Raw genomic sequence first — 24,992 nt, 5'->3', positions numbered from 1 at the left:
AAAGTGTCATCTGTGTGCATGAACTGCAGAAAATGACCGTCCAAAAATGCATTCTGTGAGGGGAAATGTCTCCGCAAAAACTTGCATATTTGGCAAAACCTCACACAACAATTGGGAGAAATTCTCACTGAAATGGTGACGGGTTTTCGCAAGGACTATAAAAATGGCCACTTGGTGCAGAAATGTCGAGAACTGAAGTTAAGACTGGGGGGGGGATGAGAAACGGAGAGATATCTCAGTGCACAGAGTCACCCTTTCCTCCTATGACAGCTATGACCCTTCCCCTTAACCTTCCCCTTTCTTTTAATTTTATTTCTTTATTTACCCCCTCTTTTTTCTGCAAGGAGCTCCAGGTGGTGTTCATGGTTCACCCCTCCTCACTGAATCCCCACAACACTCCTGCAAAGTAGACTAGGCTGAGAGGCTGTGACTGACTCCCAAGGCAGGGGCAAACGAAGGCTAACCGACACCCGGGGTGGGGCAAACCGCCGGCTGCACACACGCTGTGCCGCTACATAGGGCGCATGTGTGTCGTCGCTATGTACAGTGCATGCGTGCAACACCACGCATGCACTGTACATAGCGGTTTGCTGCCGGCACTGCCCAAGCGCCATATGGACGTTGGCGGGATCCTCTGCTCATGGCTGTGAATGGAGGATCCTCAACATGTGGCTGCGACAGCGTGATGGCTGTTCGTGCCGCCGCGCCCGGGGTGAACCACGCTCCCCCCCAGACATGGTACCCGGGGTAAACCGCCCCCCCTCTTCCCCTTGCGACGCCACTGTCCCAAGGTCACCCAGTAAGCTTCATTGGCCAAGTGGGGATTTGAACCCTGCTCTCCCAGTTCCTAGTCTGACACACCACGCTGGCTTTCTTTCTGCATTTATTTAGAATGTACAGCTTCAGCCAATCCCATAGCTGGCAACCTTCCCTTTATTTGCCGGAAATTCCCTTATTCCAACGCCGTTTCCCGCTGCTTCCCGCTGCTATCCCGGATTGTTAGACTGTAGACTGTCCCCGGAACAAGTGAGGCTGCTGATCCCTTATTTTCAAATTTGAAAGTTGACAGCTATGGTAAAGGTAAAGGTACCCCTGCCCGTACGGGCCAGTCTTGCCAGACTCTGGGGTTGTGCGCCCATCTCACTCAAGAGGCCAGGGGCCAGCGCTGTCCGGAGACACTTCCGGGTCACGTGGCCAGCGTGACAAAGCTGCATCTGGCGAGCCAGAGCCGCACACGGAAACACCGTTTACCTTCCCGCTGGTAAGCGGTCCCTATTTATCTACTTGCACCCGGAGGTGCTTTCGAACTGCTAGGTTGGCAGGCGCTGGGACCGAGCAGCGGGAGCGCACCCCGCCGCGGGGATTCGAACCGCCGACCTTTCGATCGGCAAGTCCTAGGCGCTGAGGCTTTAACCCACAGCGCCACCTGCGTCCCTGACAGCTATGGACAGTGAACCTTTTAATGATTTCTCGTCCAACGTGTAATGTGGGAATCGCTGCCTGATTTTGTTTGTGTGGTTTTGTTTGTCCTCTTAGGGAAGTCCAATATGGGAGGTTCCCCCACCAAGGCCGTGCGCAGCATAGAAGACCTTTTGAACGTGAGGGCAAACAGGAAAGACTACCTGGGTAAGTCACATAAACCTACAGTGGTGCCTCGCAAGACGAAATGAATTCGTTCCGCGAGTTTTTTCGTCTTGCGATTTTTTCGTCTTGCGAAGCACGGACTTTGGAAAAGCTTCAAAAATCACCAAAGTCTTCAAAAACCTTCAAAAAGGCTACCACACCGCGTGCTATGAGTTGCTCCTCGAAGTGAATGCACGGTTTTAAGACAAAGGAAACCAACTTGCAAGACGTTTTTGTCTTGCAAAGCAAGCCCATAGGGAAATCCGTCTTGCGAAGCAACTCAAAAAACGAAAAACCCTTTCGTTTTGCGAGTTTTTCGTCTTACGAGGCATTCGTCTTGCGAGGTACCACTGTACTTCATTTGAGTGGTGGTTAAAAGGAGGGTGCCCGGTCCACCTGAGGAGATACGACCTCGGCAGGCTGAAGCTCTTTTCCAGATCCCAAATGTCATGATGACAACGATGCTCCCTTTCCAATCAGTGCCTATCCGAGAGCCAGTGTGGTGTAGTGGTTAAGAGCAGTGGACTCGTAATCTGGGGAACCGGGTTCGTGTTTCCGCTCCTCCACATGCAGCTGCTGAGTGACCTTGGGCCAGTCACACTTCTCTGAAGTCTCTCAGCCCCACTCACCTCACAGAGTGTTTGTTGTGGGGGAGGAAGGGAAAGGAGATTGTTAGCCGCTTTGAGACTCCTTAAAGGGAGTGAAAGGCGGGATATCAAATCCAAACTCTTCTTCTTCTCTTCTACTGCCTGCTCAAATTCCAAAACCTTTTATTCCACAAGCGTTCTGGTTTAAGTTGCATGCACACCATCCATTTAAAGCACGTTTCACCCCACACTAGAAAGCTGGGAACTTAAGTTTACTCCAGAGTAAGAGTAAGAGCTTTCCAGCAGTGGAACAGGCACCCATGAGAGATTGTGGACTCTCCTTCCTTGGAGGTTTTTAAGCTGAGGTTGGAGGCCCATCTGTCATGGATGTTTTAGCTGATATTCCAGCATTGCAGGGGGTTGGACTAGATGACCCTTGGGTCCCTTCCAGCTCTATGATTCTATTATTCCATTGCAGAGCTGTAGTTTCCAGCACCTGTAACAAACTGCAGTTCCCAGCATTTTTTGTGGTGTGTGTAGAAATGTGCTTTCAGTGTATGCTGTGTATGCAACCTCATTTTTGTCCTGGTTTTATTGCACTCTAGCCCCTGCAGATATGCACTGGAGAAGCAACACAGAACTAATCATAAAGCAGAATAAATCCACCACCAACACACTATTATTATTATTATTATTATTAATAATAATAATAATAATAATAATAAAATTTATTTATACCCCACCCTCCCCGGCTGGACTCATAGCTGGACTCAGGGTGGCTAACGCCAGTAAAATTACAGTAAAAACATAATAAAGGGGGGGGGAACCAATTTAAAATACAGGTTAAAATGTAATTTAAAATGCAACCTCATTTTAAAAGTAGCCCCTAGATCAAAACCATAAGGGGAGGGAAACATAAGGGTCAGACTGAGTCCAAACCGAAGGCCAAGTGGAACAGCTCTGTCTTGCAGGCCCTGCGGAAAGATGTCAAGTCCCGCAGGGCCCTGGTCTCTTGTGACAGAGCATTCCACCAAGTTGGGGCCAGTACTGAAAAGGCCCTGGCCCTAGTTGAGACCAATCTAACCACCTTGCGACTCAGGACCTCCAGAGTGTTGTTATTTGTGGACCTTAAGGTCCTCTGCGGGGCATACCAGGAGAGGCGGTCCTGTAGGTACGAGTGTCCTAGGCCGCATAGGGCTTTAAAGGTCAAAACCAGCACCTTAAACCTGACCCTGTACTCCACTGGGAGCCAGTGCAGGATATTGTGTCAAGATACACCCACAGGAAAACACCCATCTTGGGTTGACAAACTTTCTACAGGCAACTCCCCATTTTCACGGGACTTGTGTTAGGGTCATTGCATGGGTCATTCCGCAATACTGTTTCCTAATACTTATGATGTCCAAGCTGTGAACCTTGGTGCTTATGCAGCTAAAAGTAGGTTTTTCCATATTTTGAAGAGAGAGAGAAAAAAGAAGGCACTATGACGACTCTCATTTTAAATACCCCTCCTATATGACGGCTATAGAAGCTGTGATATATTGCTGAGGCAGGCAGGAGAAGAGAAGAGGAAAGCAAGTCTTCAGCCACTAGTTACATCTATGTCTCCTCAAGAAAGAATAGCCAGAGACATGTTGGCAAATTTTAAATAATCTACCCGGGCATAAATTCTAACCCCTGAAAAAGAGGACGTGTCCCAGAAAAAAGAGGACACATGGCCACCCTAGTAACAGGGGTCATGGGGAGGGAGTCCCAGCCTAGAACATGCTCCGTGACCCCTAAAGGCTGACTTGCTGGGGGTTGGGGTTGGGTGTATGTGATGAATGGAAGTGGCTTGTATCCTGCACTGCAGTACTTCACACTTGCACCATTTTGTTCTAAGTCCGGCTTGTAAATGCTAATGTCAGAAGCGATGAATGATCCTGAAATAAAAAAATTAAGGTCTTATATATATAATAAATGTTCATAAAATGTACCAACCAAGCACATACATAGATATGTGGACTACATTTCTGGAGCAGCACAGGAAGACCGCCCTGAAACCATTTTGACTCCCAAACTGACCAAATGTTTTCTCTGCAAGGAGGGAGGGGGGGTGAGGGAACCTTCCCATAGTCTCAGGAATTGGGAAATCACCATCGCAAAGGAAGGACCAGACTACCAGGAAAGGAAAAACAACAACATTCAAATTTCTGTTGTAGACCGCCTATTCTGTGATGTAGGTATGATGTTTGTGGGGGGTGGTCTTGGGTTACACCCCATCTGTGATGTATGTATGATGTATGGAAGGGTGGTCTTGAGCTCCAGGGCAGGGAATTTAAAATGTCTATATAAGAAGAGGCACACCTTGGTTCCGGGTCCTCCTCCTTTCCTGCGTGTGAGGGGATTACCCTGTTGCAACAGTTCAATAAAGATCAGGCTTACTAGCTGCTTTGCTTCTCTGGTTGGCCTCTGTTATTTTCTCCTACCGATGGAGAACCTACAAAGGACTCTATAAAGGCTCTTGTGTCCCCCATAAGGGAATAAAGGCAGATTTTTGTTTATTACAAACCAAAAACAAAGGTGCCCCAATTCCCTACAAGTACACATTCTCCACATTCTCCTCGTATCGTAAAAGAATGTGCTTGGCTGGGCATCTTCCTGTGTACTATGCATCGCTCACGGAATCCTTACATATTTTTGAGGAGAAGTTGGGGTGCCAACTGATGGAGGCTGAGCCCTTTGGGCCCCCCAATATTTTGGAGAGGGGGCCGGATCCTCCTATTGTCCCGAAAAATCAGGAGGTGGAGGAGGCTGAGACAAGCGCAGTGTGGCTGCAGTGACCAGCTCCTTTTCCTCCTCCTGCCGCTGAGGGGAAGGACGGTCAAAACCAGGGGTAGGCAAACTAAGGCCCGGGGGCCGGATGCAGCCCAATCGCCTTCTCAATCTGGCCCGCGGACAGTCCAGGTATCAGTGTGTTTTTACATGAGTAGAATGTGTCCTTTTACCGTGGTACCTCTGGTTACAAACTTAATTCGTTCCGGAGGTCCATTCTTAACCTGAAACCGTTCTTAACCTGAAGCACCACTTTAGCTAATGGGGCTTCCTGCTGCTGCCACGCCACCACTGCACGGTTTCTGTTCTCATCCTGAAGCAAAGTTCTTAACCCAAGTTGCTATTTCTGGGTTAGCAGAGTCTGTAACCCGAAGTGTTTGTAACCTGAGGTGTTTGTAACCCGAGGTCCCACTGTATTTAAAATGCATCTCTGTGTTATTTGTGGGCCCCGCCTGGTGTTTTTACATGAGTAGAATGTGTGCTTTTACCGTATTTTTCGCCCTATAGGACGCACTTTTTCCCCTCCAAAAATGAAGGGGAAATGTGTGTGCGTCCTATGGGGCGAATGCAGGCTTTCGCTGAAGCCTGGAGAGCGAGAGGCGTTGGTGCGCACCGACACCTCTCGCTTTCCAGGCTCCAGGAAGCTATCCGCAAGCCTTGCGTGCCCGGGGGAACTTGTGGGCGGCAGCCTGCAGCGCAGAGCAAGGGGCACCCTTTGGAGGACGCCCCGTGCTTCGCGCAGGTGTCCGCAGCTTGCCGCCCGGCGGGCGGGGCGCCCTAAAGCAGAGCGCCCTGCGCGCCGGACAGACCCCTGGTCAAAACAGCCCCCCACCGGCCATTGAAAGAGAGCTGCTGCTGCGTTTGGCTCCACCCCAGCTCCTCCCGACATCACAAAAGTGATGTCACACGCACTGCATCGCAGGCAACATTGCCCCACTTCCACAATCGCCCTCGCAAGCTGACGCTCCTGGGATACGTTGTTGAGCAGGGAGGAATCTGATGTGTGGTTTGGTTGGCATGCTTCCAGGAAAGCTTATCTGCCTGAGTCCTGATTAGATTCTGAGGAAACCCAGCTGTGTTTCCTGAGAACACAGTTTAGAAAGAGCCGGTAGAAGGTTCCTGGTTCTCTGGAATTCCCCTCAACAAGGAAGTTTGAGGGAAGGGAAATTAGAGCCGATGTCCAAGGGGCTTCACTCAGCAGAATGAGCTCAAGTATGTTGCACATGAAACCTTAATTATAAACATTATCATAAAGGCAGCAGAGAGCAGAAGACTGTTAAGTCCAGATGCCCAGGTTTAACAACACTTGGAAGGCCAGTTGGCACATTATAGTTGCAATTAACTTGCAAGGACAAGGATCTGGAGATCACAGTAAGGGTGGCCAAATTCTGTGCGACTGCCATAAAACTTAGGGAAGAAGCTGTACTACCAAAATGATTAAGGTTTTAAATGACCATTTTAGGTTATATTTTAGTGATCAAGATTTAATACTGTATATATTTTTTATGGCCACTATATCTGACTTGTCTCTGTTATACGCAACTGCAATTAAATGTATTCCTGTTGTGTTTTATGATTTTATTGATATTGTAAGTGAGCCGGAACTGGTCTGTGACCGTAATAAAAATTCAGTTCAATACTTATGAATCACCTTCTGAACCACCACCTCAAGCCGTATTACAAATAAAATCACAGAATCATAGATTTGTAGAGTTGGAAGGGACCCTGAAGATCATCCAGTCCAACCCCCTGCAATGCAGGAATATGCAGCTGCCCCAACTGGGGATCGAACCTGCAACCTTGGCATTATCAGCACCACGCACTAACCAACTGAGCCATCATGTGCGCTAATTAAAAACAGTTTAAAACACAAAAACAACTCGTGGCTGGTGGCATGAATTTTTGAGAGTTAAGCTCCACCGGTGATGGGATTTTGGACTTTGCTTCCGGGATGTCCAGCAAAGCTTTCTGTCTCTTTTCCTTCTTTCGTTCAGATATCTATGCATTTGGAGTTGGAACTGTTGACGTAGATTGGAGCGCCATGAATGAGATAGCGTCCAAAAAACCGGGCGAGAGGCACGCCTTCAAGTTGAATGACCTTAAGGAACTGAAGGCAGCCTTTGAAGATGTCCTGGGTGTGTATGTTCTCTGGCACTCAACAAAGACGGGGGTCAAACCTTGGAAGCGAAACAGGGTCAGGCCTGGTTAATACTTAGATGGGAGACCGTCTAGGGATGCCGGGTCTGCAGGCTTTAAACGCTGAACAAAGGTACGGCCATGGCAAGAGGAAGGGCAGAGTGAGGAAGCATGCTGTGAGCATGCCCAATGGTCAAACTTGTTTCCAAAGGCAACTGCAAACCCCAATCCTTACCTCCTGGGCCTCACTTCCTAGCTTCCACATCTAAAGAACCCGTTCTCCTCCTGGTATAAAACAATGGGACATCATCCATTGTAATCCCAAAGTAGCCAGTTTCTGTATTCCTGGATTGCCACTTCCATTCAGGCCCAGTGTTGGCATGTGACAACCTTGAGCAACCAATGAGCAGGGGTTAAATCCTGCTCAGTTTCGCTGGATTCCATTCACACCCCTTCCTGGTGAAAAGACTTTGCCTGGAATTGCCTGCTAAAACGGGGGGGGGGGGGGCTTTGTTTAAGCAGCACCTTGCCAGGTCCTTTGAAGTCCCGACTTCAGGATTTCAAAGCACCTTGCAGCTGACTTCAGGTGATTGACAGGTGACCGGCCCCATCCATCTGCCAGATTTAATCCAGAAAGGTTCACCCAACCCTGGTGTGGACATTACTGAACTAAATGGACCCGGTGTTGTTGCTTGGTTTAAGTAGTTTCTGTGGGAATGTTGTAGGTAGCAGGAGAGAATATATTGATTAAATATTATGTTTCCTAACTCACATTAGTGAGTTTATTCATACAGTAATTTCCGTCTTTACACAGCAGGAAGCTAGTTGCAGATTCATTAGAATCTCTTAAGTTCTATTATTCCTGGTAAGATCCCTCCTAAAAGAATAAAGACACAACAGTCTTCTTTTAAAAGTAATATGACGTTTACTCACATTCAGTTCACAGTTGGATCCCTGAAGGCAGACTTTAGCTTATAGTTACAGAGACAGTGTGGCTTACATCCTCGTAAGGATGGGCCCATGTGCTGCTGACTGAGAGGCAGCAGTGCAGTCCAGGAGGAGAAAAGGCATCGAAAGAGGAAGATGGCTGCGTAACTGGACCTTTTGTGGGGTCTGGAAGGGCCACGCCCACCTACCTGGTCACATGCAAAGGAAGGATGCTCCAGGTGTAACAGGAAGTTCAACTGGCTGGACCAACGTTCCCCTGCATGTCCACTCTAGGCAAACAGGAAATGTTGTATTTGACTGCTTATCCCAGTTTCCTATGCTATTATGAGAAAGGCTGAAAAAGCAGAGTAAGAAAATGAGGCGAGCATGTTGAAAACGACCGGGTTTTCTTTCCCCTTCCCTTTCCAATGCTCTCAGATCCCAGAGATCTTCATGATATATGTGGCTTGGCGAACAACTCTGACAGCGCTAGCTGGGAGCAGAAGAACCCATGGCACGTGCTCCTCCAATACAACGTGAGTAGAGGCTGCTCTCTGTCCACACACCCACCCCTTTATGATATTGTTAATCCCTCATTTTGGGAGTGCCTGACCTGGATGAAACCAACCTTATCCACTCTCCATTGTAGACACTGACAGAACCTTCTTGTCGGGGCGCCCTGATTTCAAAGACGTGGGTCTTAACGTCCGCTCACTGCTTCAGCAGATACAACAACACAGCAGGATGGGCCGTCATTCTGGAAAAAGGTGCAAAAGGAAAAGCAGAACGTGTTTTTAACCCTTGCGTTTCTGCTCTAGGGGAGCTCTGGAGACAAGGCCGGCCCTTCCATTAAAGGGCAGAGTGCGTGAGCCATTTTGGGCAGCTGATTCGGGGTGGTGTCAAAGGGCAGCAGTTTGCTAGGCATTTAATTAATTATTGTTGTACTTCTGCTGCCAAAGAGGAGAAGAGGCACTCCTTCCTGCCTCAGGTCTCAGTCTCAGGCAGCAAAAATGCAATTGGCTGGCTGTGTAAAGCAAGGAAGACCCCCTTGGCTTGTATAGAAGAAATCAAAACTCAGCCTATGAGAGTATGGTTGCTTTCAGCATGCGAGGGTAGCAAGGAGGTGCAGCTGCCCCTAATGTATATACGTGTATGTGTGTAGCTAGATATGTGGTAAGAATTCGATTTTACTTTTATAATTAATTTTACAGGATACAAAAATTCAAAAAACTTGAAAAGCGAACAGTTGATCATATACCGTATTTTTTGCTCTACAAGATGCACCAGACCACAAGACGCACCTAGTTTTTGGAGAAGGAAAACAAGAAAAAAAATATGCTGAATCTCAGAAGCCAGAACAGCAAGAGGGATCGCTGTGCAGTGTAAGCAGCAATCCCTCTTGCTGTTCTGGCTTCTGGGATAGCTGTGCAGCCTGCATTCACTCCATAAGACGCACACACATTTCCCCTTACTTTTTAGGAGGGAAAAAGTGAGTCTTATAGAGCAAAAAATACGGTATATCTTATTTCGACTCCCTTCCCCCTCTTTCTGTGGTTCCTTGTTCTCATAATATTTTACTGCAGTTCCAAATTAAACCAATTTATTATTTATCCCCTATGTTCCATATAGATTTTTTTTAACCACTGCATGTTTTTATATTCAGCATGCTAACATATTAATTTGTTTACAATAATTTTGTACATACTCTACAAATGATTGGAAATAATTTCAAAAAATCATTTCTAAAAATGATTTTAAGAAATCATTCTTTCTTAAAAACTCAATCATGTTGATTTCGTATTCTTCCGGTTAGTTTTGCCGGAATACCACAAGAATTCAAATTCAACACCACCTTGCCTGTTATCCAGGCGAGAAACCACCTTTTAAATAATCCACGGATCCAAGGAACCTATTTTCAAGTCCAGTATCCGGTTAGGGACCCAACATTTATTTCTGTTGCAAGAGGATAAAGCTCAGCTCGTGTGCCAGTTAAGAAGAGCAAAAGCGTATACAGTGGTACTTCGGGTTACATACGCTTCAGGTTACATACGCTTCAGGTTACAGACTCCGCTAACCCAGAAATAGGACCTCAGGTTAAGAACTTTGCTTCAGGATGAGAACAGAAATCATGCTCCGGTTGCACAGCGGCAGCAGGAGGCTCCATTAGCTAAAGAGGTGCTTCAGGTTAAGAACAGTTTCAGGTTAAGAACGGACCTCCAGAACGAATTAAGTACTTAACCCGAGGTACCACTGTATAGCACACAAAGTTAGTCATGAAACATTCTTAAACATAAAGCACTCCCTTTTTGTCTGTCAAGAAAGTTCACAGGTCATTAGGTAGAAAACATGTATGGCATCTTCCTGCTGTCAATTCCCACCCCCCCGCCCCATTACCTTGGGATTCCCACAAGTGCCTATGTCATTTGAGCTTCTTTGGTCATGGATGTCACATGTTGCCGTGGTAGCCAAGCCTGTGATCAGAGTCGTTTCCATTCTCTCTCTGTCTCATTCCTTCACCTCTTCCATTTGTCCCTGAGCCTACAGGAAGTCTCAAAAAGAGATTGGGCTCACATTCCAATGTTAACCAAAACAAGCTTGGAAAAACATCAGCAGTAACTTTCAGGGTTAGATAGGATTTCTTGTTTATGGCCTAGAGAGCACAGCAGTTGTAAGGTATAGTCACAGAGGAACTAGACACAAAACTACTCAGCGAAGCGTTCTATCTTTCTAACAGGTTAAACGCAATTCATATTTGAAACGTGATCAAATCAAAATGTACACCCTTGGGTCTCTGATTCTTACATCAGATAGACGACTGTCCTCATTCATGGCGCTTTAGGAATACAAGAGGATAGTTCTCAGCGGACTTTGAATCTAAAACACAACAGAAACAAAGAGGAAATAGTGGAGGAGGTAAACGGGGAAAGAATATGTGGTCGTTTCTGTTATGCATGCTCCAGCTGTGATCCTATACCCAGAAGAAAGTCCCATCGATTGCTCTGTTGGCAGCAAGGCGTGGTAACTAGACGACACGTCCAACTGATCTGGTCGAAGCTTGAACCACTTCAGGCCGATTTGAGACAGATCCAGATTGGATCAAGAAAGCTCTGGATTCAGTTCACATCAGGTCAAGAGCGATCCGGTGCTCTCTGAGAAAGACAGGCAGGCAGGCTTGTCTCCAATGTGCGGCGATGATTTATTGCAACACTCTATAAAGAAAACACAATAGCAAAGAGAGGGGGTGGGGATGGGAAATGGAGTTCGCTCATATTCAAATTCAAGGCTACGGAATCTCACCCAATACTCTCCAGCCACAGCGTTGGGGAAGAGGGGCGTGCTTTGGGGTAAAGATAGACTCTGAAGATGTTTCACTCTTCTCTCCCTAGCTAGAGGAGGGACCAAATTGCGAATAAAGAGGCGGATTGACCACGAATTGTTCAACGTGAAAGCCAAGGTGGCTCAGGGGATCCAGGAATTCTACGACTATGATCTCTCCTTACTCGAACTGGAGAAACCCGTGCAGTTTGGCGGGAGAATCAGGTAATGTGCCATATCAGGGCAGATTCAGTCAGACGAAGGGCTCCGTTACTGATTGGAAACGAAGCAGTGTGACCACCCAAAAACCACTTCAGGCGCAAACAGTATTAAAAGCGGGAATCAGAGTTGTAGGGGACCCCCAAAGGCCATCTAGTCATACCCTCTGCAGGATGATCAGTATGACAGCATTCCTGCTAGGCGGGCATCCAGCCTTTGCTTATGAACCTTCACCAAAGGAGGGAATATAGAAGGAAGAGATGCAGTTCTGTTGTCCTCTAAGATCACATCCACACCATAGATATCAAGCGGTCTTTGTGCAGTTTTAACAGTCATGGAGAATTCTGGGCATTGTAGTTTGTGAAGGGTGCCGGGAATTGTAGCTCTGTGAGCTCAGCACCCTTAAGAAGCTACAGTTCCCAGGATAAAGCATAAGAGTGCTTTAAATGTATGCTGTGGATGCCATGCTTAGGCTCTCAATCTTGTGGGGATCACAATCTCCGTGAACCAGTATCGCAGCCTGCATTTAAAAAGCAAGAGTTTACACTGAGTGACTGAGTGATCTCAGAACATAACCAGGATTACATTATTACAAGTTGATGCTCTCCCGGAAGATGATGATGATGATGATTTATTTATGCCCCAACCATCTGGCTGGGTTTCCCCAGCCACTCAAGAACCCAAGTGTGTGGCCAATTCATGCTAAAGTCCAGCAAGGATCCCATCCTATAAAAAGTGCTGAGCAGTCTGCCAGAAATTGGCCCCTGGGTGCTATTTTTCCTATTTCTGCTTTGGCCGGTCATGGGGAAAGCAAAGTAGACCAGGAGGACCATGCCATCTCCACCGTTTTGATGTTGTCCTTGCTGAGGGTTCACTTTTGAAGGTTCAAGCTCCCAAGTCGGCGACAATTATTTGTCTTCTCTGCAGGCCAATTTGTCTTCCTTGCACAGAAGGTGCCAACAGAGCCCTGAAGTTGAAGCCAGGTGCCACATGCAAGGACCACGGTGAGTGCCTCAGGCTACCCCAAGAGCCACCCATTGGGGGGGGGTCAAGGCTCAGAGGTAAGGCTTGCCACTGTGAGAACAGAATGCTGGACTAGATGGGCCATTGGCCAGATCTAGCAAGCCGTCTTATCTCCTTACTAGTTGGTCCCTTACCTTTCCCGCCCCGACCTGGCGGGGCCATGCGACCTGGCGGGGCCATGCGACGCATGTGATCCATGTGACGGTCACCTCCAGGCTTGACTTCTGTAATTCGTTCTACGCGGGGCTGCTCTTGAAGCTGTCCCAGAAACTCCAGCGGGTGCAGAATGCTGCAGCGAGGCTCCTCACGGGGTCTCTGCCATGGGAGCATATTCACCCAGTGCTTTTCCAGCTTCACTGGCTCCCGGTGGAGTACAGGGTCAGATTTAAGGTGCTGCTTTTGACTTTTAAAGCCCTTCACGGCCTAGGACCCCTGTACCTACGGGACTGCCTCTCCCGGTATGCCCCACGGAGAGCCTCAAGGTCCACAAATAGCAACACTCTAGAGGTCCCGAGTCCTAAGGAAGTTAGATTAGCCTCAACCAGAGCCAGGGCCTTTTCACCTCTGGTTCCGGCCTGGTGGAACGCTCTGTCTCATGAGACCAGGGCCCTGCAGGATCTGATTTCTTTCCGCAGGGACTGTAAGACAGAGTTGTTCCGCCTGGCCTTTGGCTTGGAGCCAATTTGATTCCCTCCCCCTCTTTCTTTTTCCTTTCTCCTCCGGTGATGGGGCTGCATTTTAATATTTTAATGTTGTCTTTTAATCTTGTTTTTAAATTGTATTCATTCAACTTGTTTTTATTATTGCTTGCTAGCTGCCCTGAGTCCGGCCTTGGCTGAGGAGGGCGGGGTATAAATAATAATAATAATAATAATAATTATTATTATTATTATTATTATTATTATTATTATTATTATTATCACCACCAAGAGAACTGAACCATGGAGGAAGCAGCTATTGACACAGGTTGATAGCCTAGCTACTCCCAACCACATAAACAATATAATAAAATAATAAATTTTTATTTATACCCTGCCCTTCCCAGTTCAGAAACCGGACTCTGGGCGGCTAAAAACAAATTTAAAACGCTTTAAAACAATTATAAAAGCAGCATAAAATACAGTATGAAAACATGAATAACAATAAAATTCAAAAATCAAAAATAAATTAGATAATCCGCAGGGCTAAGGTAAAGGTAAAGGGGCCCCTGACCAGTAGGTCCAGTTGTGACCGACTCTTCCCGCCGGAGCGGTACCTATTTATCTACTTGCACTTTGACGTGCTTTCGAACTGCTAGGTTGGCAGGAGCAGGGACCGAGCAACAGGAACTCATCCCATCGCAGGGATTCGAACCGCCAACCTTCTGATTGGCAAGTCCTAGGCTCTGTGGTATAACCCACAGCGCCACCTGCGTCCCTAATCCCCGGGGCTAGGTGGCTGAATTGGTCCTACTTAGGCCAGCGAGGAGGCCAGGGGAGAATTAGCTGTGGGGTCTCAGACTGGGTCATCTTCATAAAAGGGGAGGGGGAGGGAAGGGAAGGGAAATAAAACATCAGGCTGAATTCAAATTAAAGGCCAGGCAGAATAGCTGTGTCTTACAGGCCCGACGGAAGGAGGTTAAATCCTGAAGGGCCCTAGTCTCATGGGACAGAGCATTCCACCAGGTTGGAGCCATCACTGAAAAGGCCCTGGGCCCTGGTGGGGGATAGTCTGACTTCCTTAGGGCCCAGGATCTCTAAACTATGGTTATTCATGGACCTTAAGGTCCTCTGCAGGGCATACCAGGAGAGGTGGTCCCATAGATACAAGGGCCCTAAGCCACAAAGGGCTTTAAAGGTCAAGACCAGCACCTTGAACCTGACCCTATACTCCACCGGGAGCCAGTGCAGCTGGTAAAGTACCAGGTGAATATGCTCCCATGGCAGGGACCCTGTGAGGAGCCTCGCTGCAGCATTCTGCACCCGCTGGAGTTTCTGGGACAGCTTCAAGGGCAGCCCCGCGTAGAGCGAATTACAGTAGTCAAGCCTAAAGATGACCATTGCATGGATCACTGTGGCCAGGTCGGGGCGGGAAAGGGAAGGGACCAACTGCTTAATGTGGCGAAGGTGGAAAAATGTCACCTTGGCTGTTGCTGTAACCTGCGCCTCCATGGAAAGGGAGGCGTCAAGGATTACACCCAAACTCTTAACAGAAGGCACTGGCACTAATTGGGCCCTCGCAAGAGAAGGGAGTTGGTCCCTCATCCCCATGCCATCCCGACCCAGCCAGAGGACCTCTGTCTTCGAAGGATTTAGTTTCAATCGGCTCCCATGAAACTGTAGCACCCTACTTGTGGTTAACGCTTAGCTGGAATGAAATATTCAACGCAGCAATAGAGAAATTAAAATAGTAATTTATTTGTCAGACAAATAAATGAGAGGCACAGTGGTATATGGTTACCAAGCTCTGGCCTGGCTTCCTGCCATTCTGGCCAGCACTTATATTTCCTTAATCCAGCCCCCTTGCTCCTCCTGTGGCTGCCTCTATCCAATCAGCCTGGTTGAAATTCCTATTGGCTGTTTGCTAGAACCAATCACAAAAGATACACCCATTTCCTTTTGTCCTTTTATGGGACACAAAGAGCTATATATTCTTATATCTATAAATGACAAATAAGTAGTAATATATCTTACATGTGTCTCAACAAGGAATCTTAATTACCAGCTCACCTATTGCCCTCCTTGCCCTATTGCCTTCCAAAACAGATGGTTAATCTTAAATTTTTATCTTCAAGGATCTTGAGTTCACATCATCATTGAAAGATCTCCTTCATTTGGAGGTGTCTAAACAAAAGGCCTGACAACCATATATCAGGAGTGCTTGATGGCGTCTCCTGTCTGGCAGGGGGGCTGGGCTGGTGGCTGACTTAATTTGAGGATAGTTACAACTCTTACAACTATATGAAATAAGAATCTAGCATAAGGATTTAACAGTTCTTAGTTTCTAAATCCTTTACATAATTACATTTAAGCCAATATATTTAATACATAAATAACCTTTTAAAAGGAAAAGAAATCTTAAAAGGATCTCAGTTTAAGAGAGAAACAGCTTTAGAAAAGACTTCCCAAAAATGCTCTCTTTCTGCCAGCCAGACCAGTTGCTTTTCAATTTGCTCTTGACTTTTCAACCTTAGGAAAATATGGCTCAAGTTTTAATGGGAGGCACATGGTGTTATTTTACTATTTACCCACTCCTAATTATGTTTTCTCAGCCTTTTTTATCTTCTGTAATATGTAGGGTCAGTGTCCTCGCTCTCAGCCTGTAATTCCCTTTTTACGACTTTGAGAATTGTTTTCTGCTATAAATCAGGGGGCCCCCTTGTCTAGGAGGAAAAACATCTTGCCAAGGTTTTTTAGTCTTCTGCCTGGCATGAAACATTTGAAAATCTTTAAGCTCTTTTTAATATACAGGCCCTGATCGAAATATATAAGCTCTGATAAAAATGCAGGCTTATGATTAGATGCCTCAAAACCATCAAACAATGAACAACCACGCCCAGTTTTGCTAAAAGAGAAATGAGGAAGAGACTGTGATCTCCTCTGCTGGTAAGTCAAGTTTCTCCTTGCACCAGCTGTCAGCTTATGGGAGCCATGCTATGACGACTTTGGCTCTTTGATTGTATTCCGCCATTGTTTTCATCTCTCACCTGTTCATTAGAAGGACTTAGAGCTGATACCTGAGATTGCAGGTGGGGGAGAATTTCAATTCCGTTTGCACTTAAAGGCAAACCGACCTAACAGGCAACAATACGTGAACCAAACGCAGCTACGCTTTAAAATTTGCGCTTCTCTGGATTTTGCAAATGCAGTTCTACGGACAAGTCGTTTGTACAAACGTTAATATGCTAGAGTGAAGTGTGTGCATATAAATGCATATGTTGGTGAAAACGACACACAAAAAATGCGTTAGATCAGCGGAAATTGCTTTGTGAAAATGTGTACATTAGAAATAACTGCATACAAAAAAATGAGTGAATTTGCACCAAAACTCAGGAATTTTCACAAGGACTTAAAACATCGCTAACTAATGTGGAGAACCAAACTTAAGATTGGGGAAAAAATGAGGAATTGAGAGCAATTGAAATGGACATATTTGCCCAGCCCTACTTGATGCTGCGTTTTTCCTCCTCCGCCGCGATCCCTTTTCCTTTTGTGTCGGAACTCTGCCTTACACAGAGTCAGACCATTGGTCCCTCTTGCTCAGCACTGTCAACCCTGATTGGCAGTGTCTCTTTAGAGTTTTGAAGTCTTCCCCAGCTGTAGCTGGAGTCACCGGGGATTGCCCTCAAAGCACATTCTCTTCCACTGAGCCCCTTCCTTTTCAGAGTGGCTCAAAAGCATCAGTATTGCACAAGGAAGATTCTTACACATACTAGGGAAGTTTAGGTTTCTGCAATTACACTGAAAGTCACTTAAAAGGCTCTGTTGCAAGCAATCCCCTTTGTAAAAAGAATTGGAAGGTTTTGCAGTTTGGAAAGTGTGTGTGGGGGGGAATGCATTGAAAATTCCCAGAGTTCCCTGGGAAAAAGGACTGATTGCTAAACCAATCTAGGAATGTGTGTGTGGGGGGGTGATAGGGGTCCCCTAACTACTTTCAGCATAACTACATTTCCTAGGATTCTTTGAGGAAAGCCACGAGTGTTTTAAGTTGGTATAATACCGCTTTACATCTGTGATGCAGAGGTGGCCTTTGATAACGCTGGTGTTATGTCCCATTGCCTGTCCTTGGATCCCAGGAGTTGCTCTCTTGCCTAGCAATGCGCATGACCCGCTTGATCTCTGCCATATACCGTATTTTTCACTCTATAAGACGCACTTTTCCCCCTCCAAAAATTAAGGGGAAATGTGTGTGCATCTTATGGAGCGAATGCAGGCTCCATGGCTTCAGCGAAAGCAACGTGAAGCCTCCAAAGTGCAGAGGGAGCGCTCCCGCCGTGCTCCGGAGGCTTCCCCTTGCTTTTGCTGAAGCCTGGAGAGCGAGAGGGGTCAGTGCGCACCGATCCCTCTTGCCCTCCTGGCTTCGCTTCGCTGGAGAGGCACTGTGCAGCTTTCCCTCTCTGCACAGCACCCCTTCAGCGAAGCGGGAGGAGAAATGGAAAGGGCTCCGTTGTTTTATTTCTTGTTCTCCCCCTCTAAAACTAGGTACGTCCTATGGTCGGGTGCGTCCTATAGAGCGAAAAATACAGTGATTTGATTCTAGGTCACCTTTCCCTCCTGTATTCAAGTAGGCTGGGCCTCGCTCCCCAGGCAGAAAACTCAGACGTTTTCAAGCACACAGTGACACAAACCTTCATACCTTTGCAGAGCTGCAGTTGCTGAGTTTGGAGGAAGTGGATGCCCAGTTCATATCCTTGGATAACCAGAGGATGGGAGTACAGATCAAAACAAGGAGAAGTGTAAGCATGGCATTTCCTGCCCATGGAATTCTGGGTAAAAAATGGAGTTGGGAAAGCCAATTGAAGCTGGGAAGTATGAGCTGGGGGCAGGGCACATTATTTCTGAGGGTCTGGGTGTGTTTTTTTTAAAAAGCCTGAAACAAAAAACAAAAATACTCTTGGAAGTATACTTTTGAAAGCAATATTTCAAGATTGATATGGTCACAGGCAGCTCACGCTGCTTTGACTCTGTCGAGAGCCAAGTTTCGCAGCTGTTAGTGATGGCAGTATTGCAACACTCTTAGAACTTGATGTTTCTCAAAGAAAACTTTCAAACATTGCATCATACCGGACTTCTTTAGGCATTAGGTCCAGCAGTGCAATCCGTCTGCCAAGAGCATATTTTCTCCTAAAACTGAATATGCACCATATTCATGTTTTGGGAAATTCTACATTTCTACATAGGTTTTATGGATTGTATCCTAGGTAGATTTTTATTATTTCAGCCTAGGCAGCAAAGATGATGATTAGAATGTCAAAAACTGCAAACATGTGAGGCTGTTATCTGGGACCGTTTCAAGTTTGACTTTCCATGGCAAAGAAAGAAAGAAAGAAAGAAAGAAAGAAAGAAAGAAAGAAAGAAGCATAGAAGTATTTGCTTCCTGCCTCTCTGCCTGATACTGCAGCAAGTGAGGCTTATGCAATCATCATTGGCCGGGAAGTAGTGAGAGGGGTTTTTGCTTTCTGTCCAAAGTAGATGTTGCCAGGAGGCTGAATTCAGATCAGGTATGGTTTATACAAAGAAGTTGAATTATGAAATGGGTACGGAAAGAAATTCTGAATCAGAACATTTTTTGGGAAGAGTAAAATTGGGCAAGCATATGGGAATAGAAAGTGAACACACTGTGCTGTAGAGCATGAAATTGTTCAGTCTTAATTATGAGAAAACCAATGGAAAATCTCAGCTTTCAACTGGAGGGAAATCCCTAGCAAGAATGCTTTAAGATCAGCCCAAGAAAGTATAGCATTTGTTATTTAGTCGTTTAGTCATGTCCAACTCTTCGTGACCCCATGGACCAGAGCACGCCAGGCACTCCTGTCTTCCACCTCCTCCCACAGTTTGGTCAAACTCATGCTGGTAGCTTTGAGAACACTGTCCAATCATCTCGTCCTCTGTCGTCCCCTTCTCCTTGTGCCCTCCATCTTTCCCAAGATCAGGGTCTTTTCCAGGGAGTCTTCTCTTCTCATGAGGTGGCTAAAGTATTGGAGCCTCAGCTTCAGGATCTGTCCTTCCAGTGAACACTCAGGGCTGATTTCCTTCAGAATGGAGAGGTTTGATCTTCTTGCAGTCCATGGGACTCTCAAGAGTCTCCTCCAGCACCATAATTCAAAGGCATCAATTCTTTGGCGATCAGCCTTCTTTATGGTCCAGCTCTCACTTCCATACATCACTACTGGGAAAACCATAGCTTTAACTATACAGACCTTTGTCGGCAAGGTGATGTCTCTGCTTTTTAAGATGCTGTCTAGGTTTGTCATTGCTTTTCTCCCAAGAAGCAGGCATCTTTTAATTTTGTGACTGCTGTCACCATCTGCAATGATTATGGATCCCAAGAAAGTAAAATCTCTCACTGCCTCCATTTGTTCCCCTTCTATTTACCAGGAGGTGATGGGACCAGTGGCCATGATCTTCGTTTTTTTGATGTTGAGCTTCAGACCATATTTTGCGCTCTCCTCTTTCACCCTCATTAAAAGGTTCTTTATTTTTTTTATTATAAATATTTATTCAGATTTTTTTAAATACAAATGAAAAAACAATAAACAATATAACATATATCATAACATAGTTTCATAACTTCTTTGGACTCCCTCACATCTCCCGCTCCCACTTTCATCACCGTAAGTTTTTGCCAGCAATTTATCATCTTGTTTACATTCTTGTATTCCACAAATTGAAAAAATAACCTAACACGTCTCCAAAAAGTTATTTTCTTCAATCTCGCTTATCTTCCTAATTCCATCTAATTTAGTGGTGCCGAATTATTTATGATCTAGCATCCTTCTTAACATTCAACCAAATTACAGTATTTTTGTAAGTAAATCTTAAATTTCTTCCAATCTTCTTCAACCTTCTCCTCTCCCAGGTCTCGGATTCTGCCAGTCATCTCAGCCAATTCCATATAGTCTATCAGTTGCATCTGCCATTCTTCCAGTGTGGGTAGATCTTGGGTTTTCCAATGCTTGGCGACGAGTATCCTTGCTGCCGTTGTTGCATACAGGAAAAAAGTTCTGTCCTTCTTTGTCACCCTCTGGCCAACAATACCCAGAAGGAAGGCCTCTGGTTTCTTGGGGAAGGTATACTTAAATACCTTTTTCAACTCATTATATATCATTTCCCAGAAAGCCTTCACTCTAGGGCACGTCCATCAGAGGTGAAAGAATGTTCCTTCATTTCCTTTACATTTCCAGTATTTGTTATCAGACAAATGGTATATTTTGGCAAGTTTAACTGGGGTCATGTACCATCTATATATCATTTTCATTACATTTTCCTTCAAAGCAATACATGCAGTGAAGTTCAACCCAGTGGTCCACAACCTTTCCCAATCCTCAAACATGATGTTATACCCAATGTCCTGTGCCCACTTTATCATAGCCGATTTAACCATTTCATCTTGTGTGTTCCATTTTAACAGCAAGTTATACATTCTTGAAAGTACCTTAGTCCTAGGTTCTAACAGTTCTGTTTCCAATTTCGATTTCTCCACCTGGAGCCCTAACTTTTTGTCATTTTTAAAAACTTCTTTAATCTGAGCGTAATGTAACCAGTCTCGCACTTTATCTTTTATTTTCTCCAAACTCTGCAATTTCCAATTGTCTCCATCTTTTTCTAATATTTCCCAATATTTTGGCCATTTGGCCTCCATATTGGGTCTTTTCCGGGCCTTAGCTTCCAGAGGTGAAAGCCACCTTGGAGTTTTGTTTTCTAGTAAGTCTTTATATTTTGTCCAGACATTAAACACTGCTTTTCTGACAATATGGTTCTTAAAGGCCTTATTGATCTTAACCTTGTCATACATTAAAAGGTTCTTTAATTCCTCCTCACTTTCTGCTATCAAGGTTGTATCATCTGCATATCTGACGTTGTTGATATTTCTTCCAGCGATCTTAATTCCGGCTTGGGATTCATCTAGCCCAGTCTTTCACGTGATAAATTCGGCATATAAGTTAAATAAACAGGGAGACAATATACAGCCTTGTACTCCTTTCCCAATTTTGAACCAATCAGTTGTTCCATATCCTGTTCTAACTGTAGCTTCTTGTCTCACATAGAGATTTCTCAGCAGACAAATGAGGTGATCAGGCACTCCCATTTATTTAAGAACTTGCCATAGTTTGCTGTGGTCGACACAGTCAAAGGCTTTTGCATAGTCAATGAAGCAGAAGTAGATGTTTTTCTGGAACTCTCTAGCTTTCTCCATAATCCAGCGCATGTTTGCAATTAGGTCTCTGGTTCCTCTGCCCCTTCGAAAACCAGCTTGCACTTCTGGGAGTTCTCGGTCCACATACTGCTTAAGCCTGCCTTGTAGAATTTTAAGCATAACCTTGCTAGCATGTGAAATGAGCGCAATTGTGTGGTAGTTGGAGCATTCTTTGGCACTGCCCTTCTTTGGGATTGGGATGTACACTGATCTTTGCAAGTCCTCTGGCCTCTTCTGAGTTTTCCAAACTTGCTGGCACCTTAACAGCATCATCTTTTAAAATTTTGAATAGTTCAGCTGGAATATCATCACTTCCACTGGCCTTGTTATTAGCAGTTCTTTCTAAGGCCCATTTGACTTCACTCTCCAGGATGTCTGGCTCAAGGTCAGCAACCACACCACCTGGGGTGTATGAGGCAGCCATATCTTTCTGGTATAATTCCTCTGTGTATTCTTGACACCTCTTCTTGATGTCTTCGGCTTCTCCCTCACTTGCATTTTGCTTGCCTTCTCTCCCCCGCTATTTGTAAGGCCTCATTGGACAGCCACTTTGCTTTCTTGCATTTCCTTTTCATTGGGATGGTTTTCGTTGCTGCTTCCTGTATAATGTTGCGAGCCTCCATCCATAGTTCTTCAGGCACTCTGTCCACCAAATCTAAATACTTAAACCTGTTCCTCACTTCCACTGTGTATTCATAAGGGATTTGATTTAGATTGTGTCTTACCGGCCCAGTGGTTTTTCCTACTTTCTTCAGTTTAAGCTGGAATTTTGCTATAAGAAGCTGATGATCACAGTCAGCTCCAGGTCTTGTTTTTGCTGACTGTATAGAGCTTCTCCATCTTTGGCTGCAGAGAATATAATCAATTTCGATGCTGCCCATCTGGTGATGTCCATGTGTAGAGTCGTCTCTTGTGTTGTTGGAAAAGAATGTTTGCGATGACCAGCTTGTTGTCTTGACAGAACTCTATTAGCTGTTGCGCTGATTCATTTTGAACTCCAAGACCAAACTTTCCAGTTGTTCCTTTTATCTCTTAACTCCCTACTTTAGCATTCCAATCCCCTATAATGAGACAAACATCCTTCTTTGGTGTCATTTCTAGAAGGTGTTGTAAGTCTTCATAGTATTGGTCAATTTCAGTTTCTTCAGCACCAGTAGTTGGTGCATAAACTTGGATTACTGTGATATTAAAAAGTCTGCCTTGGATTCGTATCAAGATCATTCTATCATTTTTGAGATTGCATCCCAGTACAGCTTTCACAACTCTTTTGTTGACTATGAGGGCCACTCTATTTCTTTTACGGGATTCTTGTCCGCAGTAGTAGATATGATGGTCATCCAAACTGAATTCACCCATTCCCATCCATTTTAGTTCACTGATGCCCAGGATGTCAATATTTATTCTTGCCATCTCATTTTTTACCACATCCAGATTACCAAGGTTCATGGTTCTTACAGTTACAGATAGGTAGCCGTGTTGGTCTGCCATAGTCAAAACAAAAAAATTCCTTCCAGTAGCACCTTAAAGACCAACTAAGTCAGTTCTTGGTATGAGCTTTCGTGTGCATGCACACTTCTTCAGATACACTGAAACAGAAGTTTCCAGACCCTTCTATATAGTGAGAAATTGGGGAGGGGTATTACTCAGAAGGGTGGTGGGAATGGGTGGTTGGCAGATAGCTGTGATGAGCCTGTTGACGACTCTTAATGACTGCAATAGGTCTTACAGGAAGAAGCAAGGGGTGAAAAGGTGAAAAATGGCTTTGTCATGTATAATGAGATAAGAATCCAAGGTCTTTGTTCAGGCCAGGTTTCTCCATGGTTTTAAGTTTGGTGATAAGTTGTAATTCAGCAGCTTCTCTTTCCAGTCTATTTCTGAAATTCCTTTGTAGTAAAACAGCTACTTTGAGATCTTGTATAGAATGTCCTGGGAGATTGAAGTGTTCTCCTACTGGTTTCTCTGTCTTGTGATTCCTGATGTCCGATTTATGTCCGTTTATTCTTTGGCGTAAGGTCTGGCCTGTTTGTCCAATATAGAGAGCTGAAGGACACTGTTGGCATTTGATGGCATACACAATGTTAGACGATGAGCAATTAAATAGTCCCGAGATGGTATGTGTGATGTTGTTGGGGCCAGTAATGGTGTTGTCCGGGTGTATGTGGCAGCAAAGTTGGCATCTGGGTTTATTGCAGGCTCTGGTGCCAGTGTCCGTATTAGGTCTGGTTGTAGTATTATTGTGGGTTAGGAGTTGTTTAAGACTGGGTGGCTGTCTGTAGGCAATGAAAGGTCTTCCTCCCAGAGCTTGAGAAAGAGAACTGTCATTGTCCAGGAGAGGTTGTAGATCTCTGATGATGCGTTGTACTGTTTTAACTTGGGAGCTGTATGTGATGACTAGAGGTGTTCTGTTATTTTCTTTTTTGGGTCTGTCTTGCAGCAAGTTCTCTCTGGGTATCAGTCTGGCTCTGTTGATCTGTTGTCTAACTTCATCTGTTGGGTATTTTAGTTCTAAAAAGGTTTGCTGTAGATCTCTTAGGTGAGAGTCTCTGTCTATAGAATTGGAACAGATGCGGCTGTAACGTAGTGCCTGGCTATATACAATGGACTGTTTGGTAAATAATCTTCCCAACAATACTATACTAGCTACTATGGATGTGGAATCTCTGTATACCAACATCCCACACAACGATGGTTTACAAGCTATAAGGAACACCATTTCAGATAAAACCACAGCGGACTTTGCCACCAAACTCTGCCAATTTGTCCTTACCCACAACAACTTCAAATTCGGTGATGACCTGTTCCTTCAGATCAGCGGCACAGCAATGGGCACCCGCATGGCCCCACAGTATGCCAACATCTTCATGGCAGATTTAGAACAACGTTTCCTAAACTCCTACCCACTCAAACCTCTCTTGTACCTGCGATACATTGACAATATTTTTATCATCTGGACACATGGTCAACAGACCCTGAACACCTTCCACCAGAAATTCAATGATTTTCACCCCACAATCAACCTAACTATGAATCAATCTATGCAAGAAATACATTTTTTGGACACTACTATAAAAATACAGGATGGGCACATAGACACCACCTTATACCGTAAACCAACTGACCGACAAACATATCTACATGCCTCTAGCTACCATCCCAAACATACCAAACAGTCCATTGTATATAGCCAGGCACTACGTTACAGCCGCATCTGTTCCAATTCTACAGACAGAGACTCTCACCTAAGAGATCTACAGCAAACCTTTTTAGAACTAAAATACCCAACAGATGAAGTTAGACAACAGATCAACAGAGCCAGACTGATACCCAGAGAGAACTTGCTGCAAGACAGACCCAAAAAAGAAAATAACAGAACACCTCTAGTCATCACATACAGCTCCCAAGTTAAAACAGTACAACGCATCATCAGAGATCTACAACCTCTCCTGGACAATG

At 45.2% G+C, this 24,992-nt stretch overlaps 2 protein-coding genes across 2 annotated transcripts in view; one reads left to right on the top strand and one right to left on the bottom strand.

The window, feature by feature from the left end:
- C2 (complement C2) overlaps positions 1 to 24,992 on the top strand; it is a 52,861-nt gene that overhangs the window by 22,754 nt on the left and 5,115 nt on the right. Inside the window, exons 9-15 of the mRNA XM_083724018.1 lie at positions 1,537 to 1,626; positions 7,019 to 7,159; positions 8,526 to 8,623; positions 8,737 to 8,854; positions 11,474 to 11,627; positions 12,549 to 12,625; positions 17,987 to 18,078. Coding sequence (XP_083580144.1) covers positions 1,537 to 1,626; positions 7,019 to 7,159; positions 8,526 to 8,623; positions 8,737 to 8,854; positions 11,474 to 11,627; positions 12,549 to 12,625; positions 17,987 to 18,078 — 770 coding nt within the window. The remainder of the gene's footprint in view (positions 1 to 1,536; positions 1,627 to 7,018; positions 7,160 to 8,525; positions 8,624 to 8,736; positions 8,855 to 11,473; positions 11,628 to 12,548; positions 12,626 to 17,986; positions 18,079 to 24,992) is intronic.
- Positions 1,634 to 24,992, bottom strand: part of LOC310837988 (E3 ubiquitin-protein ligase TRIM11-like) — a 1,016,249-nt gene continuing 992,890 nt past the window's right edge. Inside the window, exon 4 of the mRNA XM_083725296.1 lies at positions 1,634 to 1,978. The gene's annotated coding sequence lies outside the window, so the exon portion shown is untranslated. The remainder of the gene's footprint in view (positions 1,979 to 24,992) is intronic.

The sequence above is a fragment of the Podarcis gaigeae genome, assembly GCF_964106915.1.
Source record: "Podarcis gaigeae genome assembly, chromosome: 2".
Lineage (NCBI taxonomy): Eukaryota > Metazoa > Chordata > Lepidosauria > Squamata > Lacertidae > Podarcis > Podarcis gaigeae.
This window is presented reverse-complemented; position numbering and strand designations above follow the sequence as displayed.